Genomic DNA, 19,911 nt, shown 5'->3' on the forward strand with positions numbered 1-19,911 from the left:
CGTACATTTCACAGCTAGTACACTGACTCATTTCTTTTATGCTACCGTTCTTTGATAACGATGGCGAACCTTCATTACTGGCCGCCATTTTCCTACGCACAGGTGCCATATTTATCTGTAACGTGTTTTGTCAAATTAAACGTTATAACACACCAAAAATAGACGCACTAAAATACGCAAGGTAAACAAAACAAAACTACACAATATTAAGTAATTTTTATCGATAACTGAAAATGATACTTATCTTATCTGGAGCTTGCACGAACACTACTCATTACGAATTCATCTAGCGGCGACTTCCGACATAGATTATGTTATAAAACACTTTAGTACACTAACCACGTTAATAAAGCTCTAATAATATACCAAAATTAAACACTTAAGTCCATTAAATTGAATCCAAAACACCAATAAATCAACAAAAAACACAAATCTCTCAGGAGCTCTCCGATAGCACGACCGTTCTATCGTTCTATCTTAATATGCTGGGTATACAACAAGTGCTTAAAAATAAGAGCATACAATGTGGATTTTCTCTTTGAAGAGCTTGAGCAATGCTGTTGAAAGTTTTTCCACTTGGTTATACTATAAATTAAAGATGCCTAGAAATTATATTCTTGGTTTAATCCTTTATCCAAGTGTAAGCAAACAAATTTTGTGCATGAAATAACTTTACAACTGGACAACTCATATATAGAGGCTAATGACTTCGCACCACTTGATTTAGCATTCATAATGCAAAGCACATATCCTTACGGACATGTATAATAATGCTATGTATTATGGGAAGGGTCACTACGCAGACTGATTTCAACCTTTATTGAGATCTCATCAGTGGAAGCCAGACGCTGAAGTGATACCAAGGTTGAAGTAATGCAGAAGTCATATTTTCATATACAAGTAGCCAAAAGGTGTCACACCTTATTAAAATAATCTAGATTAGAGATATATACTAAATCAAGTGATGTGAGGTCATTAGCCACTATATACCAGTTGCCGAGTAATGAAGTTATTTCTCGTGCAAGCTTTGTTTGCTCACACTTGGATAAAGGATGAAACCAAAATTATAATTTCTTGGCATCTTTAATTCAAAGCATAACCAAGGGAAGAAAAATTTTCAATAACTATCTCTAATCCAGAGTATTTTAATAATAATGTGCAATGCCTTTTGGCTACTTGTATATGGAAATATGACTTCTGCATTACTTCAACCTGATGAGTTCACATCAGCTCTGTAACAAGCAAGTAGGGAGAAGAAGAATTATAACATGCTGGGCACTCTTCAGACATTATTGCTAAAATATTTAGTATGGAAATATCAAATATAAGAAAGGCAAAATTATGGTCTTTCAAGGAAAGGAAATAATTTGAAGTAACATATTTATTGAAAATTCAGTTCTTCAGCAATCATCATCATCAAATTCTTGATATGTACTCTCATGAGATGTACAGGATAATTATGATTGATTACATGAAAAAGTTATGCCATTACTAACCTTCAATCAACAATTTTTCTCCAAACTAATCTGTTACTCGTCAAGACTCCAATGTTTTCAGATTATATTTTTGTCTTTTAAGGCACTTTTTACATCAATCCATTTATATCTTGGTCTTCCTCTGGGTCTTTTTCCTGTCAATCTGCACAGAAAACTTGTTTTGCTCATCTTTCCTCTCCCATTCTACTTAAGTGACCATACCACCTGAGATTAGCTCTACTGGCATGTTCCTGAATGCTAACAATGGCAAGTTCTTTCTTAATAATCTTCATTCATAATGTGATACTTCCACTGGTGTGCTGTCTAATCCCTCCACTAATCTTTCTCACAACTCTCATATGAGAAATCTCAGTCTTTGATGAAGGGATTTATTTCACACCCAGCTCTCAGATCCATAAGTTAAAATGGGTTTGAACTATGTCTTGTTTACAGCTAATTTAGTGTTTTGACTTAATTCTTTCTTATTCCATATAAATTTATTCTGCTAACTTCCTACTATACCAGATTTATAAATCTGTTGTCTATTTCAATGTTTCATTTGCCATCATCAATAAAAAAAAAATTGTGCCCAAATATGGCTGAAATGTCTTATTTCTTCTATAACGTCATCATTCAGGATACAGTTGATGTTTTCAATGTTTCTACCTAATTTCATTGTCTTTGTCTTTTTATTGCTGATTTTCATACCAAATTTATCACAACAGTTATTTAATTTAGTCAAGGAATCTTGCAAACTTGTGGTGGATTTATTCAAAATTATAACAGCTGCATAAAGTAAAGAGCTAAGATTAACATCACCCATTTTTATATCAGATTTAATACACTTTCTTTCATAATGCGATCCATAAAGATAATGAATAACAGTGAAGATAAAATGTGATGTACCCTCGTATCGCACACCTGATTTAACATGAAACCATCTTCCTGTACATCCTTCAATTCTAACTGCTTAGATAGAGACTATGTATTGCTTGATGTAATGTCCCATTTACATCAATCCATTTTACCGGCCTAGTTGGCCGAGTGGATAGCGTATCCGTTCTTCAGCCAAAAGACTGCAGGTTCCAATCCCGCATGGGCATGAATGTTTGTGATTGTGTGTGGAAATACCAGTAGTGGTCGGCGGTAGATGGTGATGGTGTAGTTGCGGTCAGTTGGTGACTGAATGGTGGAGAAAGAGTTGTAGAGCAGGTGCTCTCTCTCTCTCGATGAGTCCTTGGACTCCCTGGAAGTGTCAAATAATAATAATAATAATTTACTCCATGTAACTGCCATTTTTGAAAAGCTTCTTCTTGGTGCCTTATCATATGCCTTTTCCAGATTAACAAAACTTAAAGAAATCCTCGTTATATTCCTTAGATTTCTCAACTATTTGTCTTGAAGTGAAAATCTGATTCTGAAATTCTGTTTCTCTAGTATAATTGCATAAATCTTACCAGGAACACTTAGTAGGGAAATACCTCTATAATTCTCACATTCAAATTTATTTCCCTTTTCATACATGAGTATTATGACAGCTCTGCTCCAATCACCCAGAATTTGACCATCTCACAAGGCCTTCTGAATTCAATGCAGCCACTGTAGAACTTTTACACCACCACATTTGACCATTTCTGAACAAATTTTATCCACTCCACCTGCCTTTATCCTTGATGACTTTTTTTCACTTCTAGTATGGATACGTATTTCTGACTACATTCCTATTGGGAGTTTTCTACCCCATGCTGACACTGCTTGTTTCATTTAGCAGTTTTTCAAAGTAATTACTCCAGACATCTACAATATCTTCAGTTTTCATGTCACCTTTATCATCTGATTCCTTTTACAGTATTTTTTTCTTCCATTTCTAAGTTTTTTCAATAGGACCCCACAATATTTTGCCTTCTTGATATTTATTTTCTGTTATTACCAAAGTCTTCCCATGCCGTTTGTTTATCTATTTTTACACAGTGCTTTACTTTCTTACATTTTTCTCTATTCTCTAAGTGCACAAGCTGACTTACTTGCCAGAAACTTTCCATAAGAGGCCATCCCTGGAAGTTACGAAAGGAAACTGTGACCAAGAGGGTGAGGAGTAGTTTCTTTGCGTGGAGGGTGGTTGAACCGTGGAATGCATTGCCTGATGGAGTGGTGAGAGCGAGAACGGTCAATGAGCTTAAGGAGTGGTATGATAGACTTTGTGTTTCTTAAGGGGGACCTCCCCTCGATGAATCTTGACAGACTTTATGTTCTTAGGAAGGACCTCCCACAAGGAGTCTTTTGACTCCATGGAGGCCTGAATAATAATAATAATAATATGCTTTCTTCTTTTTCTTTCACTGCCTCTAACTTCCCAAGTCCACCACTGAGTTCTGATTTTTCTATCCTTGGAGACAACCTCACCACATGCCTCCCTGGCTTAATCAATGTTTTCTTCATAGTATGCCATTGAATAACCAAGGTTTGCTTCTTGCTTTCAAAGTCTTTCAATTTTTATAATAAACTTAGTTTAATCCTTTATCCAAGTGCATGCAAACAAAGTTTACGCCTGAAATATCTTCAGGACTAGGGCAACTTGTAGTAAAGGTGGACCAAGCTCTTATCACTCCCTGTCTCAGGCACAAACTTTGGTTGCATACACTTGGATAAAGGATTAAACTAAATTTATTATAGTCTAATCAAGTGGTAAAATAAACTTCCAACATCTATCTCTAAATCCAGAGTAATTTAATTATAAAGTGGTACACCTTTTGGCAACTCATATAAGTAAATATGACCTGTCCATTGCTTCTGCCTTAGTATCACCACTCCTGGGTCAGGCTCCCACTGATGAGACCTCAATAAAGGTCGAAACCAGTCTGGGTAGTGGCCCATCACTTAATGCATAGCATTATACATGTCTACAAGGAGATGTGCTTTGCATTATGGGAGATACTGAGACAAGGAGTGATGAGAGCTTGGTCCACCTTTACTACAAGTTGCCTCAGTCCTGAAGATACTATAGGCGCAAACTTTGTTTGCATACACTTGGATAAAGGATTAAACTAAATTTATTATAGTCTAACCAAGTGGAAAAATAAAAGTCCAACATCTTTCATTCTCAGTATCTCCCATAATGCAAAAACACATCTCCTTGCAGACATGTATAGTGCTATGCATTAAGGGAAGGGCTCCCCATCAATGATGTTTGTGAATCTGAGTCCACAATTCACCTTTGAAAGCTGCTCAAATTTGATTTCTCTCTTATTCTAAATTTATTCAGTTGATTTCTACTATACCTATTACTATATTGTCTATTTCCAAATTTAATTATCCATCTTCACTAAAATTTGTGGCTAAATAACTGAAATGCTTTTCTCATTCTATAAATGCTCCTTTCAAGACAGATGTCATTTTACTGATTTTCATACTAAATTTATAACAACAGTTATTCAATTTAGTCAAGGAATTTTACAGACTTGTAGTGGAGTTATTCAGAAGTATAGCATCACCCATAAAGTAAAGTAAAGAGCTGAAGAGTCCATTGAGTCTCCAAGGTTTGGTTCTCATTTTCAGTCTGATTTTTTCTTAAGTGTTTCATTTCTAATTAACTCTCAGATCCACATACTGAAATTGGCTTGAACACTGTCTTGTATACAGCCAGTTAACTAATTAATTTCTCTCATATGACATACATTTATTCATTTGATTTCCTATAATACCACACAGGTACTTAGGAAGGAATGGTAGGAAATATTTGTCTACTTGAGTCTATAGTTCACCTCTGAAAACTGCTTAACTTTTAAAATCTTTGATAATGAAAAGAAAAGTGTGCAAGATATTCAAATTTTATCCTACTCAAAATCAAACGGTGATAATTTCCGATTTCAAATCCACTGTAAGCTATGGTGTCCTGAACCAGCATAAAAATATCACTAATCAACAATAACACAGTCAATAAGACTTACCACTCGGCCAACCATGCCTTCATGGTTGGAAGAGTGGTTAGCATATCCACTCGCCAACCAAAAGGCTGCAGGTTCGAATCCCACCGTAGATGTTTGTGTCTAATAATACTAGTGGCGGTGGTGGTTGGCAGTAGATGATGAAGATAGTTGCGGTTGATGAAATGAATGGTGGAGACGGAGAGTTGTAGAGTAGGTGACCTCCCTCGATGAGCCTTTGGACTTCCTGAAGGTGTTACGTAATAATAATAATATTTTTAGCTGGCCAAGTGGTTAGCATATCTGCTCTCCACCAAAAGGTTGCGGGTTCAAATCCCACCGTGGGCATGGATGTTTATGATTGTCTGTGAAAATACTAATGGTGGTGGGTGGTAGATGGCGTTGGTGTAGTTGGTGGAGAGAGAGAAAATTGAAGAGTAGGTGCCCTCCCTCGATGAGTCTTAAGACTCCCTGGAGGTGTCAAATAATAATAATAACAATTTCTATTTCTTGCATCTTCTCGCTATGTGAATGTGTGCAAATCTGTATGCTGGAACATGGTGTTAATAATAGTTAGTCCATGTGCTGAACCAGCAGTGCTTACCATTATTTTCAGCTTTGCTCTTTTCTCCAAAAATTTTGCCAGAACATTTCCATGTCTGATAATGATTTCCTACTGTGGACAGTAGGAGCTTCTGTGGCATCATGAACACAAATAAGTCTCATTGTCCAGTTCACCATGCCGATATTTGCCCACATTACTCTATTGGATATTGCCTGCATTCAAGAATATCATCCTCATATTTAATGTTGAATACTATAACTACTACTTCTTTTCCCTTATCATTATTGCTTGAATCTTGTATTTTTTGCTTAGAAACATCTCACCTCTTTTTTCTGTCTTCTTTGTTCTGGTATTACTTATGTCAATCTGGTACTTATCCAATTTTTTGCAAGTTCTGTTTCTTTCAATTGATGCTTCTTATGCCAATCATAAGCTCTGCTGATGTTTCATTGGAATTTGTTCTAGTAGCTGAATTTCCACTGTTTGTCCTAATTACTTGACAAAAAGCAATGGGTAGCATGAAATTCCATCCTTTTTATAACATTGTTTTGTTTTAAGCTAATAAGAATAAAACATACTGGCTAAATCTCAAACTGCCAGCCCATCCAGTATCCAGGTAGATACCTAACAGGAAGAGAGCTAGACATTACATCAGAAGAACTGGTTAGTTCTCCACATTCCTTAAAAGGCTATGTGGAGGTCTCCTCCCAGTATCTAGCTTTGACCCACTTTATGATTTATTAGTTTCCAATTTGAAGTTATGTTTTAGTTCCCAATTTTGTAGACATTACTATCAAGTAATGTCTACAAAAATTGTTAGTTACTAACCATTTGTGCAGGACCTTGGGGAATCCATTTCTCCTCATCCTATCTTATCACTAGTTTTTTTTTTTTTTTTTTTTGCATAGTTTGTAACCACTACTGAGATGACTTATTCAATGAAAATTTTCAGTGTTTATGGTTGCTTTCTTAATAAACTGGAATAACTATGCCCTTCCACAGGATTCTGGTGATTCTTCTCTGGTCCATATTTAATTCAGGAAATCTGAATTCTGCTTGATTTAAGAGTTCCATGTTAATACCATCTTTCCCAAGTGATTCATTGTTTTTGAAGTTATTTAATATATCATGGTATTCCTCTATAGAAATGTATTCTATCAGATTATTTTGAGATTGTTGCATTTATAATTATTTCATAACGTGCAAACATAAATCCTGAAAATACAGTAGCCATATAGTTTTATCACATCAATTCTTGCATTCTCTCATTTCTTGATTAAAATTATCCTTTTATAAGTCATTGAATTCTATTAAATCTCTCTCTAAATCAGATAAGAAATTATTCCAAATTTCTCTGACTTTTCCTCACAACTTTCAGCTATGGCTTTCATTCTGTTATGTTCAATCTTATCTTCAATTGATCTGATTCATAAATTCTTCATCAAATATTCTCATCAAACTGTCTATAGCCTTTTTTATTACCATTCTTTGTCAATTAATTCACCAATCTGTACATCTCATGATTTTTTTTTTTTAGTCTCTCCATTGAAAAAACAGTCAGGTCTTTAAGGAGAATAACTGACCTATTCTTTAAATGAGAAAATTGCAAACCAGCAATTTTATCAATTATTATTATTATTCAGGCCTCCATGAAGTCAAAAGACTCATTGCAGGAGGTCTGACCTAAGAAACACAAAGTCTACCAAGACTCATCGTGGGAGGTCCCTTCTAGGAAACACAAAGTCTATCATACCACTCATTAAACTCATTGACCGTTCTCGCTCTCACCACTCTATCAGGCAATGCATTCCATGGTTCAACCACCCTCCATGCAAAGAAACCACTCCTCACCCTCTTGCTCACAGTTTCCTTTTATAACTTCCAGGGATGGCCCCTTGTCATCACTTCTTCCTGCTTCAACCAAGCGAAAGAACTCTCCAGAGTCAACCCTGTAACCACCTCTCCTTCAATACACCAAACTCTGCAGTCCACATTCCCTCAGCCGATCCTTATAACTAACATTGTACAATCCTGAAACCATCTTTGTTATCTGCCTTTGTACATTTTCCACAGTTAATTATATCCCCTTCAAATCCTGGGGACCAAATCTGAGAACAATAGTCTAAGTGTGGTCCGATCAGAGTGTCATACAACGGAATGATAACTCTTATCTCTGTAGATCAGTGTCCTTCTCATTATTATTATTATTATTGTTGCGGGAAACTCCAAGGAGTCGACAGACTCATCGAGGGAGGCCCTAACATCATGTCTGGAACAACTATTCAACATTCACACAGTATCTATCATATCTTGCCTTGAACTCATTCACGGTCGTAGCACCCACAACAGACTCTGGAAGCGTATTCCACTCATTCACCACTCTCCAAGTAAAAAACCTAGCTCTAACACCCTTGTCAACCATGCTCTTGCCCAGCTTCCATGCATGGCCCCTAGTCCTCCCACCACCAGTCATATTTTCAAAAATATCTTCTGGATCAATCTTATAAAAACCCTTCAGTAATTTGAATGTCTCAATCATATCACCCCTCCTTCGCCTATCGTCCAATTTCTGCAACCTACAAATCTTCAACCTATTCTCATAAGGTTCATTCCACAGACCTGCTATCATCTCGGTCACTCGTCTCTGGACCCTCTCCACTTCCTCCCCATCACGAAGAAACCCTGGTGCCCATAACTGGGCACAGAAGTCCAGATGGGGGTCTTATCAAGGCTCGATACAGAGGAACAACAACTTGTTTGTCTCTGCATGTTAAAGTATTGCAGCAATCCTCTGTGTTACCTTCACCACCTTTGCAATATGTTCCCTAAATTTCAGGTTTCTATCAATCATCAATCCCAGATCTGTTATCTCTCCTACGTCCTCCAGTATAGCTCCTCCCATAGAGTATGCAATGTCCCATTGATGTGTCCCAAACCTCAAGACCTTACATTTTGCTGCATTAAACTGACACCCCATTCATTTGCCCATCTGTCTAGCTTATTCAAATCTTCTTGCAGGGCTACCACATCTGCACTATTGCTAATAACCCTTCCCAGCTTCGCATCATCCACAAACAACTGAATATCCTCCTGCAATCCACTGACAATGTCATTGATATAAAAGTTAAAGATGTACAATACCAGCAACTGTGACTTATAGTACAGTAATATCCTTATTTAATTTAACTGAAACTAATACAATCTCTTGCAAAACCATTCCATTACCATTAATTTACTTACCCCCAATTAATCAACTTCCAGAAGGATAAATATCCCAAAACTTAACTATTTGAATTATTCAAATTTATAAACTTGAATTCTTAATTAATAGCACATTAATAAATGTACACAGTAAAGGAATAGATTAAGATATGCAAATAAATGCCAAGGAAATAGTACAAAATCCATGAAGCCCACTCAAGATTCTAAGAGAAAAGGGAACATAAGATAAATTTTTGTGATGTGGGGAGGGGGGGTGAAATGGACAACTGAATTATATATTATATTAATATTTCTTTCTTCTTTTTAATTTAATTTTTGACTAACATTTCAAATTTATTTGTATTATAATAAGGGAGGAATTATAAATAGGGTAGAGGGCAAAAGAGGGCAGGGAGTACAAGATTTCTTAGACAGTTGGGTCAAGATGTGGGGAAGAATTTACCAGCAGATTTTTAGCATGGTGAGTAGTGAATGAGTAGAATACATTACCTGATTGTTTTGTGAATGCCAGAAGTGTAGATGAGTTCAATATTACAAGTGTGTTTATGGTCAAGAGAGATCTCCTGCAACGTCTGATGACGCCGTTTTGATTTGTTATCAATAATATATTATTATTACGGGCGACTCCAGGGAGTCCTTAGACTCATCGAGGGAGGCCCTAAACATCATGTCCTCACAACTATACGACATTCTCACAGTATCTATCATATCTTGCCTTGAACTCACTCACCGTGTATGTGTGTGTGTGTGTGTATATATATATATATATATATATATATATATATATTATTGATAACATACGTATTTCTGTTTCATTGATGTAATTTAATTCAATTCGCTAATAATATTTTGGTATTAGTGCAAAATTAAATCATTCCCCTAAATATCCTGAGTCTGCCTAAATACTTTAACTGATGCAACTCATACATACGATAAATAGATATGATAATAAAAATAAAACCTAAAACATTATTTTTTGGCAATGATTTTCTGTCTGATCTATCCACCATTCCATTCTCCCCTCACCTAGATCTAACTCCAAATGAATTGCATTGAGTTCCGTATTGCTAAGTTTGTAGATACTTTAAAATACTTTCTTTTTTTTTTTAAAGATAAAAATCTTACCTGCAACGATTCCCTTCAAGGTTTTTTGCGATGGCAAAAATGAGCTCGCTGTCAGCGCTGCTCCATTAGTAACCATGCTCGGTCTCAGAAATGGATTACTAAACTGTTTGTTACTATTATCACCCATGACTGTCGATCAAATTAATTTTATGAGAAAAATTAATTACTATCTAACACAGTCTTTAAAATATCCGGAAGCTAGGAAGCAAATGACACGTATCCAATCCAGCTTGAAAAATTAACTGAAATTTAGTACTCAGCTATCACTTTATAGTTAAGTCTGTATAGTTGTAGCAAACAAGTATGCAAAATCGGACAGGTAAAGAGTATGCTGTAATACAAAATGCTCGTTCGAAATCAGAAAATTACTAAAATCTTTCCTCATCACTCCACACTAATTCCTATTTAGCTGTGATCTCCATTATTAATATTGAAATATTTCTCTGATTGGTTATTTTTTGTCCACTCCCATACAGTCTAAACCAATGTGGAATTCAGTTTTTCACTGTGTCAGTCAGCTGGTTTTTTCTTTCTTTTATTTTTTTTCTTTCGAATGTTATAATAGGTGGCAGGTGCATCGCGGTTGCTATAGAAACATCTTAAACAATGCATTAACCAAAATCATTGTGATTTTGTCAAATAGATTGCATTTGTGACCACAGCTCTTTTCAACGTTACGAGTAAATCGGTTACCGAAAAAAAAACGACCTAGTTTCAACTTATCAAAATAAGACTGAGAATGTCGCAGCAGTCAGGATTAACTATCATACTGCCACAGTATTCGGAACAAGATTGGGATGCAACAAATCGTTTAAAATATCATACGGCCGATGGAAGCTGCTCTAAGTCAGAGCGATTGGTTGCTGAATGTAAACGAGTGTGCGAGGATATTCGCGAAAAAGTCGCCCACAAACAAGAAGAAGTAGGACGGAGCTTTGGTAAGTAAGAAAAGCGTGTGTGTGTGTGTGTGTGTGTGTGTGTGTGTGCGCGCACATACAGAGGTCGACCAATTATCTAAAACCCTAGTTGCCAGGCGAAAAATGTACTCGTACAATATTCCCACCAATTTTAATGATATAACTCAATATTCAATAGGAGTTCCACAAAATGATTAATAGTATTGAACCATGAATGGAAAAATTATTATTATTAATAATTAAATGAAGAAATATTATATTTTGTTCAGTCTATAGCTACTCCCCACGGAGAGTGGGTAAGCGCGAATTTGCCAACTTCTGTGTATGTGATATAGATATATATATACGGAGGCTGTTCAATAAGTTATAAGACTATATTTATACAGAAAACAGATTACCTTTAATCGTTATCATTTACATGGTCTTTTTCGAAGTAACTACCGTGAGACGCGATGCATTTGTCCCAACGTTGCGTCCTCTTCTTAAACACATGTGAAAGTCCATTTTTTGAGAGCTCTTTCAAAACCGCCTCCGCAGCTTTTACACATGCTTTGTTGCTTTCGAAATGGCGGCCTCTTAGTGGTTTCTTGAGCTATGGAAACAGTCAGAAATCGTACAGTGCGAGATCAGGACTGTATTGAGGGTGTGGTAGGATATCTATGTTGTTCTTCTGCAAAACGTCCACCACACCACCAGCAATATGTGGGCCTTGCATTATCGTGGTGCAATAAGAAGCCATTCTTCAGCAATGGATGCTTCCTTTTGACATGCTGTACCATTGTCCGTATATGAGCCGTTTACAGTATTCCCGGGTTTTGCAGCATGTTGGTAAACAATGATTTCGTAGTCAAAAAACATTATGGTCATAACTTTACCAGCCGATTTTACAGTTTTTGCTTTCTTGGGCGTAGGCGAAGACGGATGCTTCCATTCACTGCTTTGTTGTTTCATTGTAGGGTCATAGTGATACACCCAAGCTTCATCTGCTGTAATGATGCATTTTAAGAAGTTGTCGCCTTCTTGTTCCAGTCTTTCTTTCCATTCTGCGCACCCATCTACTCGATGCTGCATTTGCTCCGGTATCAAGAGTTTGGGAATCCATCGGGCGCAAACACGTTTCAGTCCCAAATGTTCAGCCATGATTGAGTGAACACTTCCCACAGAAATATTCAGGACAACATGCAGCTGGCGTACTGTAATTCTGCGATCCTCCTTGATGATAATGGCTGCTGTGTTGATCATTGTTTCTGTGATGGACGTTGAAGGTCCTCCCTCACGTTCAAGATCTTCCACATTTTGCCTTCCTTCCTTAAAAGTTTTATGCCAGCGAAAAACACTTGCCCTCGACATTGCTTCGCGGAAAGTGGAAAGCTTCGCGTATCATGTTAAAAGTGTCCGATGCTGATTTTTGCAAACGCACACAAAATTTAATCGCATAACGCTGTTCCAAGGATGCTTCCATTTCGACGACTGGTCGCGGGTCGTAGCAGCGCCGAAACAAGCTTGCGTTTAGTCACGTGACACTCTGGCACATCAGCCCGTATACGCCATCTATCAACTTCTTTTGTTAATACAGACAGCAACATTTCTTTATTCCACAGAAATTAATATTGTGATGAGAGGTTTCGCGACAGTAAAATTAGTCTTATTACTTATTGAACAGCCCTCGTATATATACTTTTTCTTTTATGAAGAATTGAATGACTAGAACCTTCTTCATAATTTTATTATGAAGAAGGCTGTTACAGGCCGAAACTAGTAGTGTTTTTATATTAAAACCTTTTTACTTAAATCTCGGTTCTAGTCATTCAGTTCTTCATAAAAACATGTATGTTAACCGAGTTAGTGATCATTCTGTCATATATATATATATATATATATATATATATATATACACATTAGAAGAATTGCCGTTGTCTAGCGGTCCCACCCCGCCATTTTATTGCTTGAAATGAAAAAAAAAATCACATTTGACGTTTGTAGACACTATGGTAATTCATGGATATAGGCGGCTCGTCCACAGGCACTATGGAACTGCAGAACCCCCAATTTTTCTCTATATATAAATATATTTTTTAATTTATTTATATTTGCTTGTAATATTTAATTTTATTATCAACAATCCTATACAATTCTCTTATTGTGTATAAAAAATAATAAAAATCCATCTTGTAGCACTTAGGAGGGCGAAGGACGCTAGCAGCACTGTGTTTACCACAGTGTCACATATAGTGTCACGCGCGCCAGCGTATGCACTTCATAGTGAGACGCGCGCTATTAGCGTAATGCGGCACTATCCGTCGCGCAGTTCCACTTGTTTATATGCAGTTTACGCCAGTAATAGAGTGTTCATTCTGCTTATCGTGTTTACTCCGTCTCTTTAAATATTTGGACATTACAATCAAAGGCAACATTTGCTATAGTTTTTAATTTAGAACATTATTGGGGTTATGATAATGGATTTTATTTTTTAGTAATTTTGAATTATACTAAACTGCATAATTTTATCGATATTATATCGATAACAAACAATATTTTTTCATGTTTTAAATTTTTACCATAATTTTCATATTTAATTGAAACACGTATACACTGTACTTATAGTGTGTATGTATATTTCGAAAGTTGCAGCACCCTCACAATTTCAAGTCACGACCGAAACTGCTCACAGGGTTTGGGGAGTGAAGCCTTCTCTATCCAGTAGGTTGCGGGTTCGAATCCTGCAGCCTTTTGGCTGGAGAGCGGATACGCTAACCACTCGGCTAACCAGCCAGCGTCTCAAATAATGGGAGTTCTAATTTTTTGATTTGTAACACTCAAAAAATCCGAGTTTTTAGAGGAAAAATTCTATCACTTAGGAATATGCTGAAGAAATACCTAGAAAAATCCTTTAATACCGTTTTATTACCTAAAAGGAGGCATTGAAGATCGTTAATCTGCACTGACATTTTGAATATCAACTGGCAGCCAATCTCCAATTGACTCCGAAGGTATCACTGAATGCTTTGGCATGCGAGGAGGAGATCAGAGCAGAAAATTGCCATTATTTAGCTGTCCCCTCGATAACGTCATTTCGTTGTCTGAAATAGTGTGAGTTTTAATTGTCTGATTATTAATTCCTCGTTTTATAACACTTAAAAATTCTATTTGCCTGTGCAAAAGAGCGATTAACTCCTCTGCAATTTGCTGAAGAAATGCGTAGAAAAGATTCCTCATGTTGGTGATAGAATCAATCATAATAATCTTTTTTCTAGTTGTCAGGAAAAAAATAAGCTTTAAAAATATTTGATATGATTTCCCTCTTTGCTAACGCCCCTACGACAGATGTATTAGCTCTTTTTGTGTAAATTCTGGTTACAGAATTTTTCCTAAAAGACCTAAGAATACAATTTACTGTGGAGTTGGAAGTTAATGGTTCTCTCCCGTTCCTGGATGTCAAACGTACACGTTTGTCAGAAATATTTAAGAGTAGTATTTAAGTTGGTCTCGAAATAATGGAAACAAAATGTGGCTGTTTTCCCTAGGACTAGTGGTTGGTGGGGTGGCCATACTATATTATAAGGAAATTACAAGGGGGTGGGGACTAAAAAGTTGTGATAAACACCTAGAACAAAAATGATATTAAAGCAACTGATATGATCACAAGAAAGGACATAACAGTAACTGAGATATGAAGGTCAAGTTTGCTCTTATATCTTCGTATGTTCGTTCTTGCGGTTATATCAGTTGCTTTCATGTTATAGACCCCCACTCATAGAACAAAGTGCATTTCTGTTGCCTTCCTTGTTCAATAGTATTCTGTATATATACAGGTGGTTCAAAATTCCACGTACAAACTTTGAGGGGAGGTAGAGGACATCAAAATCAACCTTACATAGGAAAGCATGGCAGGAAACGCCACCCGAAAGTGATAGGCGGCGTTGTTCGCCAGCGCTCCAGTCACCAATTGGGGCTTCCTCGTTCAAGCTTTCGACGTCATACGAAGAACGTGCGTCGTTTTACGAACGCTTGAGTTGGCAGACATACACCTCGTTTACGGGTTAGCTGACAGTAACGGACGAGCTGCTGTACGAATGTATCGCGAAAGGTACCCAAACAAACGTGTACCGCATCACCAAATGTTTGCATATTTACATCATAATTTGTGTGACTATGGATCATTCAGGGATCGTAGGCATGATAGTGGGCTGCCACGATCGACGCGAAATCCTGCCATGGAAGAGGAGGTGTTGCATGCGATGGTCAATAATCCAGAGACAAGCACACGTGCCATTGCCTCTGCTATAGGAGTATCTCGATTCAGTGTATTGCGCGTTTTGAACTCTGAGTCCTTACATCCATTTCATCTGCAACGGGTCCAGTTACTAATGGCCAAAGATTATCCTCGACGTGTGAAATTCGCGTAGTAGTTTCTGCAGAAAACTGCCATAGACCTGGATTTTCCAACTTGTGTTTTGTTCACGGATGAAGCTTGATTTACCCGCGAAGGGCCCTACAATCACCACAATGCACATGTGTGGGGCCCATGAGAACCCACATGCTGCACATCAACGCTTGGCTATTAATGTATAGGCAGGTATCGTCGCTGACTGCTTAGTCGGCCCATACCTGTTACCACCCCGGCTGGACTCACAGAAGTATCAGACCGTTCTGGAAGAAGTTCTGCCGGATTTACTGAACGATGTTCCAATGACTGTGCGTCGGCAGATGTGATTCCAACGCGACGGGGGCTCCAGCCCATTTTGGCATTTCTGTGCATCAGTATTTGGACAGATCTTTGGGACTCGATGAATTGGGCGTGGTGGACCCGTCACATCCCCACGCTCACCTGATTTATCGAGCATTGATTTTTTCTGTGGGGGAACACTTGAAGTTTCTTTCTGTGGGGGACACCATGGTGTACGAAACGCCTGTTGCCTCCGACATGGACTTCGTGGCAAGAATCGCCATTGCCGCTGCTAATATATATCCGGAAAACTCCAGGTATTTTCGAAAATGTACGGCAATCAATGTGTCGTCAGTGTCAGGCATGCATCACTGCTAATGGTTGTAACTTTGAGTATCTGGTGTGATACACATACACACACATAGAATATACGAATGTGTGTGTGTGTGTGTGTGTGTGTGTGTGTGTGTGTGTGTGTGTGTGTGTGTGTGTGTGTGTGTGTGTGTGTGTGTGTGTGTGTGTGTGTGTGTGTGTGTGTGTGTGTGTGTGTGTGTGTGTGTGTGTGTGCGTGCGTGCGTGCGTGCGTGCGTGCGTGCGTGCGTGCGTGCGTGCGTGCGTGCGTGTGTTCAGGAACCGTCAGACTATGTAGTTATACAAGAGACAGATATTTCCATGTTACATTGTTGAGTACGTTGTGTATGTTTATTCATTCGCTTGCACGTGCTTGTCTAATATATTTAGACAATTTGATATTTGGGTTAACATTTAGATGTTTAGGATCTAATGCCATTTCCAAAGACTCCCAGATTTTTCTCCCCGTTGTGTCATAGCAACGGTAATAGTTCCGATTTATCCCATAACACTTAATGTCTCATTTGCAAAGCGTCTTGTGGGTCAGCTGAAAAGAGCACATGTAATTACAAAGCTGAGGTTTCATTCCTATGTTATTCAATATCTCGGTCGTGTTGTTCAATACGTTGTTCAATTGATTTTTCTGTCTGTCCATAGTTTAAAGTTTAAAATTTTTCTGTCTGCCCTATATTAAAGTAGACTATGTCGAGGTTTTGTGGATAGGAGGTGATCTCATCTTGATAAGTGTGTGTGGTGGGGTAGATTTAATTTTTTTAATATTAAAAATGAATGTACTCAGCAATCTGTATGCGAAATTTGTAGTAATATATTATTATTATAGTAAAAAAATATTATCATTATCGCGATAATCGTTCGAAGAGAGAACTTCACCAAATAGAGGGACTAAGCCTTTCTCTAGTTTATCGATCTCTATCACAGGCATATGGGTATCAATTAATCTACAAAATCAATTCTGTAGAGTAATTGATTGTTTCAATTCTCTTCGTTTCTTCATAAGTTGTTTTGTATCCTCAGAAATTTTGTCTTGTTTCTGTTCTGTTGTACCAGCTATTTCAAGTGAGCATTGTAAAATGTTTTGGGTAACAATGTCATTACTTCATGATAGATCAGCATTGTCATCTATAATGTATTCCATAACCCTGATATCATTTATCAGGGTTATGGAATACATGCCTGGTTAGGTTAGGTGGTTATGTTTGTATACTGGTCGCAAGCCAGGTGTTGATTTTACTGTTTGTTTGGAAGGCTTCAACTGCTATTACACAGTTTAACTTTTTTTTTTTTTACGAGTAGGGTTGGATTTGGACATGGTATGGTTGTATGTGTCCTTGTATGATGTTTTTGGAGAGGGGTTTGTCATAGGTTGTGTGTGTGTGTGTGTGTGTGTGTGTGTGTGTGTGTGTGTGTGTGTGTGTGTGTGTGTGTGTGTGTGTGTGTGTGTGTGTGTGTGTGTGTGTGTGTGTGTGAGAGAGAGAGAGAGAGAGAGAGAGAGAGAGAGAGAGAGAGAAAATTGAATACACTGAATTGTGCTAAACGATCAGAAAACGTATCACAGAAGAAAAAAGAAAATTCAATTGTAAATTCATACAACAAACAATTGAAAACAGCCGTAGTCTAATAAAAGCCAAACAGCAACAAACAGATGGTTGCAGTCAAACTACAAGATGGGATCATCACCAGTGTTCTTTTCTACAAAAGAAAAAAAAAAGAAAAAGAAAAGAAACACCTAAATTTTGCAAGTCAATCTGGGATGATCCTGTTAAACATAAAGAAGCGCCTCGTTGTATTAAGGAACTAGAATCAAAATTAAAAAAAAAAGATATCGTTCATACCAAAGACTATTGGATTACATGCATCTCGCAAAGACGATGGATTTTTATTAAAGCATTTTACCAATCTACACAATCGAATGGCATAACACTTTAATTGTTTGTTCTCAACAGACTCAATCAATAAGACTATTACATTTTTTTTACATATAATCTTTGTCAAGTAGCTTTATATTATCCTCCTACATGTTTTTATAATCTTTGTCAAGTAGCTTTATATTATCCTCCTACATGTTTTTATAATCTTTGTCAAGTAGCTTTATTTTATCCTCCTACGTCATGAACCATAACGAATAAATCACGTTAACGAGATACGCACATTGTCACGCACAATACCAATTTTTTGTATGAATTAGAACCATCAGTTATAACCTAGTTTTAGCTTACTAGTTTGTATTCCCTGAGGATGCCAATAGAAAAAATTGACGAAACATGTAGGAGGATAAAATAAAGCTACCTGACAAAGATTATATGTAAAAAAAGGGTGTAATAGTCTTATGAATAATTGTCAAGAAAAAATTTAACATCATGAACAGACTCAATCAATGATTGTGTGATATTTGGGCATACATTTCTCTTCATGAAAGATAAGGACAAGTCTAAACCCAAAGTACATATTGTCCAATAATAGGCTTACCAACTATGTTTAAGACATTTATTGCAATCACAGCAAGGGCCATATACCATTATCCTATCTTAGGCTATCTTATCCTTTACAGTGTCATCTCTGTCCAGGAGGTTAACTATTATGGATATCCATATATTTCTGCCTTAGGCTACTCTCATGCCAAACTAGTCATTTATGTCATTGAACTGTGTGTATCGTTGTCTTCCTTTCTTTTGCTTTCCCTCTAATAAATCTTTTTATAAGACTTTCCAATCCCACATTAAGACCAGTGTGTGTGTGTGTGTGTGTGTGTGTGTGTGTGTGTGTGTGTGTGTGTGTGTGTGTGTGTGTGTGTGTGTGTGTGTGTGTGTGTGTGTGTGTGTGTGTGTGTGTGTGTGTGTGTGTGTGTGTACTTGCATGTATATATATATATATACATGCAAGAGTTGCAAGTCTAGCTGACCCTGCAGGTAGTGCAAGTCAAGGCAACTCGTGGTAAAGGTAGAATAAGCTCTGATCGCTATTCTTAATATTAACCCTTAATGCAAAGCATATCTTGGAGTAGATGTATGATGCTTTGTATTAAAGTCAATATGAAACTTAGTATTTCTTAGCCTAGCTCCCACTGACGAGACCTCAATAAAGGTCGAAACAGGTCTGGGTAGTGGCCCCTTGCCTTTAATACAGAGCATCATACATCTCCTCCAGGAGATGTGCTTTGCATTAAGAGTAAATGTTAAGAATAGTGATCAGAGCTTATTTGCCTTTACCACGAGTTGCCTTGCCTTGCAATACCTGCAGGGTCAGCTAGACTTGCAACACTTGCAGGCGCAAACTTCACTGACTTGTCTGTTTGCTTACTTGGGAAATGAAGTAAAAAACCAGATTTATATTTAAAATAGCTTGGTATCTTTAACATATATTATACCCAAGGAAAAAACCCTCTACATATATTATATATATGATGCGATTCAACGGTCTGTGCAGTGATGCAAGATCTATAAGATCTATATGCAAGATCAAGATATTTTCCTAGTTTTTATTATATATATATGAAGGAATGATCATTAACTTACATATTTCATTAACAATGAAATATATAATGAAGGAATGATCATTAACAACGGTTAACATACATATTTTTTATGAAGAATTTAATGACTAGAACCGAGATTTAAGTAAAAAGGTTTTAATATAAAAACACTACTAG

The 19,911-nt window shown here is 37.1% G+C and overlaps 2 protein-coding genes across 2 annotated transcripts in view; one reads left to right on the forward strand and one right to left on the reverse strand.

Moving 5' to 3' along the window:
* The window catches only part of sea (mitochondrial citrate transporter scheggia), a 204,842-nt gene extending 194,091 nt beyond the window's left edge, over positions 1-10,751 (reverse strand). Inside the window, exon 1 of the mRNA XM_090391587.1 lies at positions 10,311-10,751. Within this exon, the coding sequence (XP_090247713.1) occupies positions 10,311-10,437 (127 nt within the window). The 5' untranslated portion in view covers positions 10,438-10,751. The remainder of the gene's footprint in view (positions 1-10,310) is intronic.
* A 265-nt stretch (positions 10,752-11,016) lies between these two features.
* Positions 11,017-19,911, forward strand: part of LOC150107841 (tektin-1-like) — an 81,507-nt gene continuing 72,612 nt past the window's right edge. Inside the window, exon 1 of the mRNA XM_090391588.1 lies at positions 11,017-11,248. Within this exon, the coding sequence (XP_090247714.1) occupies positions 11,050-11,248 (199 nt within the window). The 5' untranslated portion in view covers positions 11,017-11,049. The remainder of the gene's footprint in view (positions 11,249-19,911) is intronic.

This window comes from Typopeltis vanoorti, chromosome 4, assembly GCF_054136105.1.
Source record: "Typopeltis vanoorti isolate ZY-2024b chromosome 4, IOZ_Tvanoo_1.0, whole genome shotgun sequence".
NCBI lineage: Eukaryota > Metazoa > Arthropoda > Arachnida > Uropygi > Thelyphonidae > Typopeltis > Typopeltis vanoorti.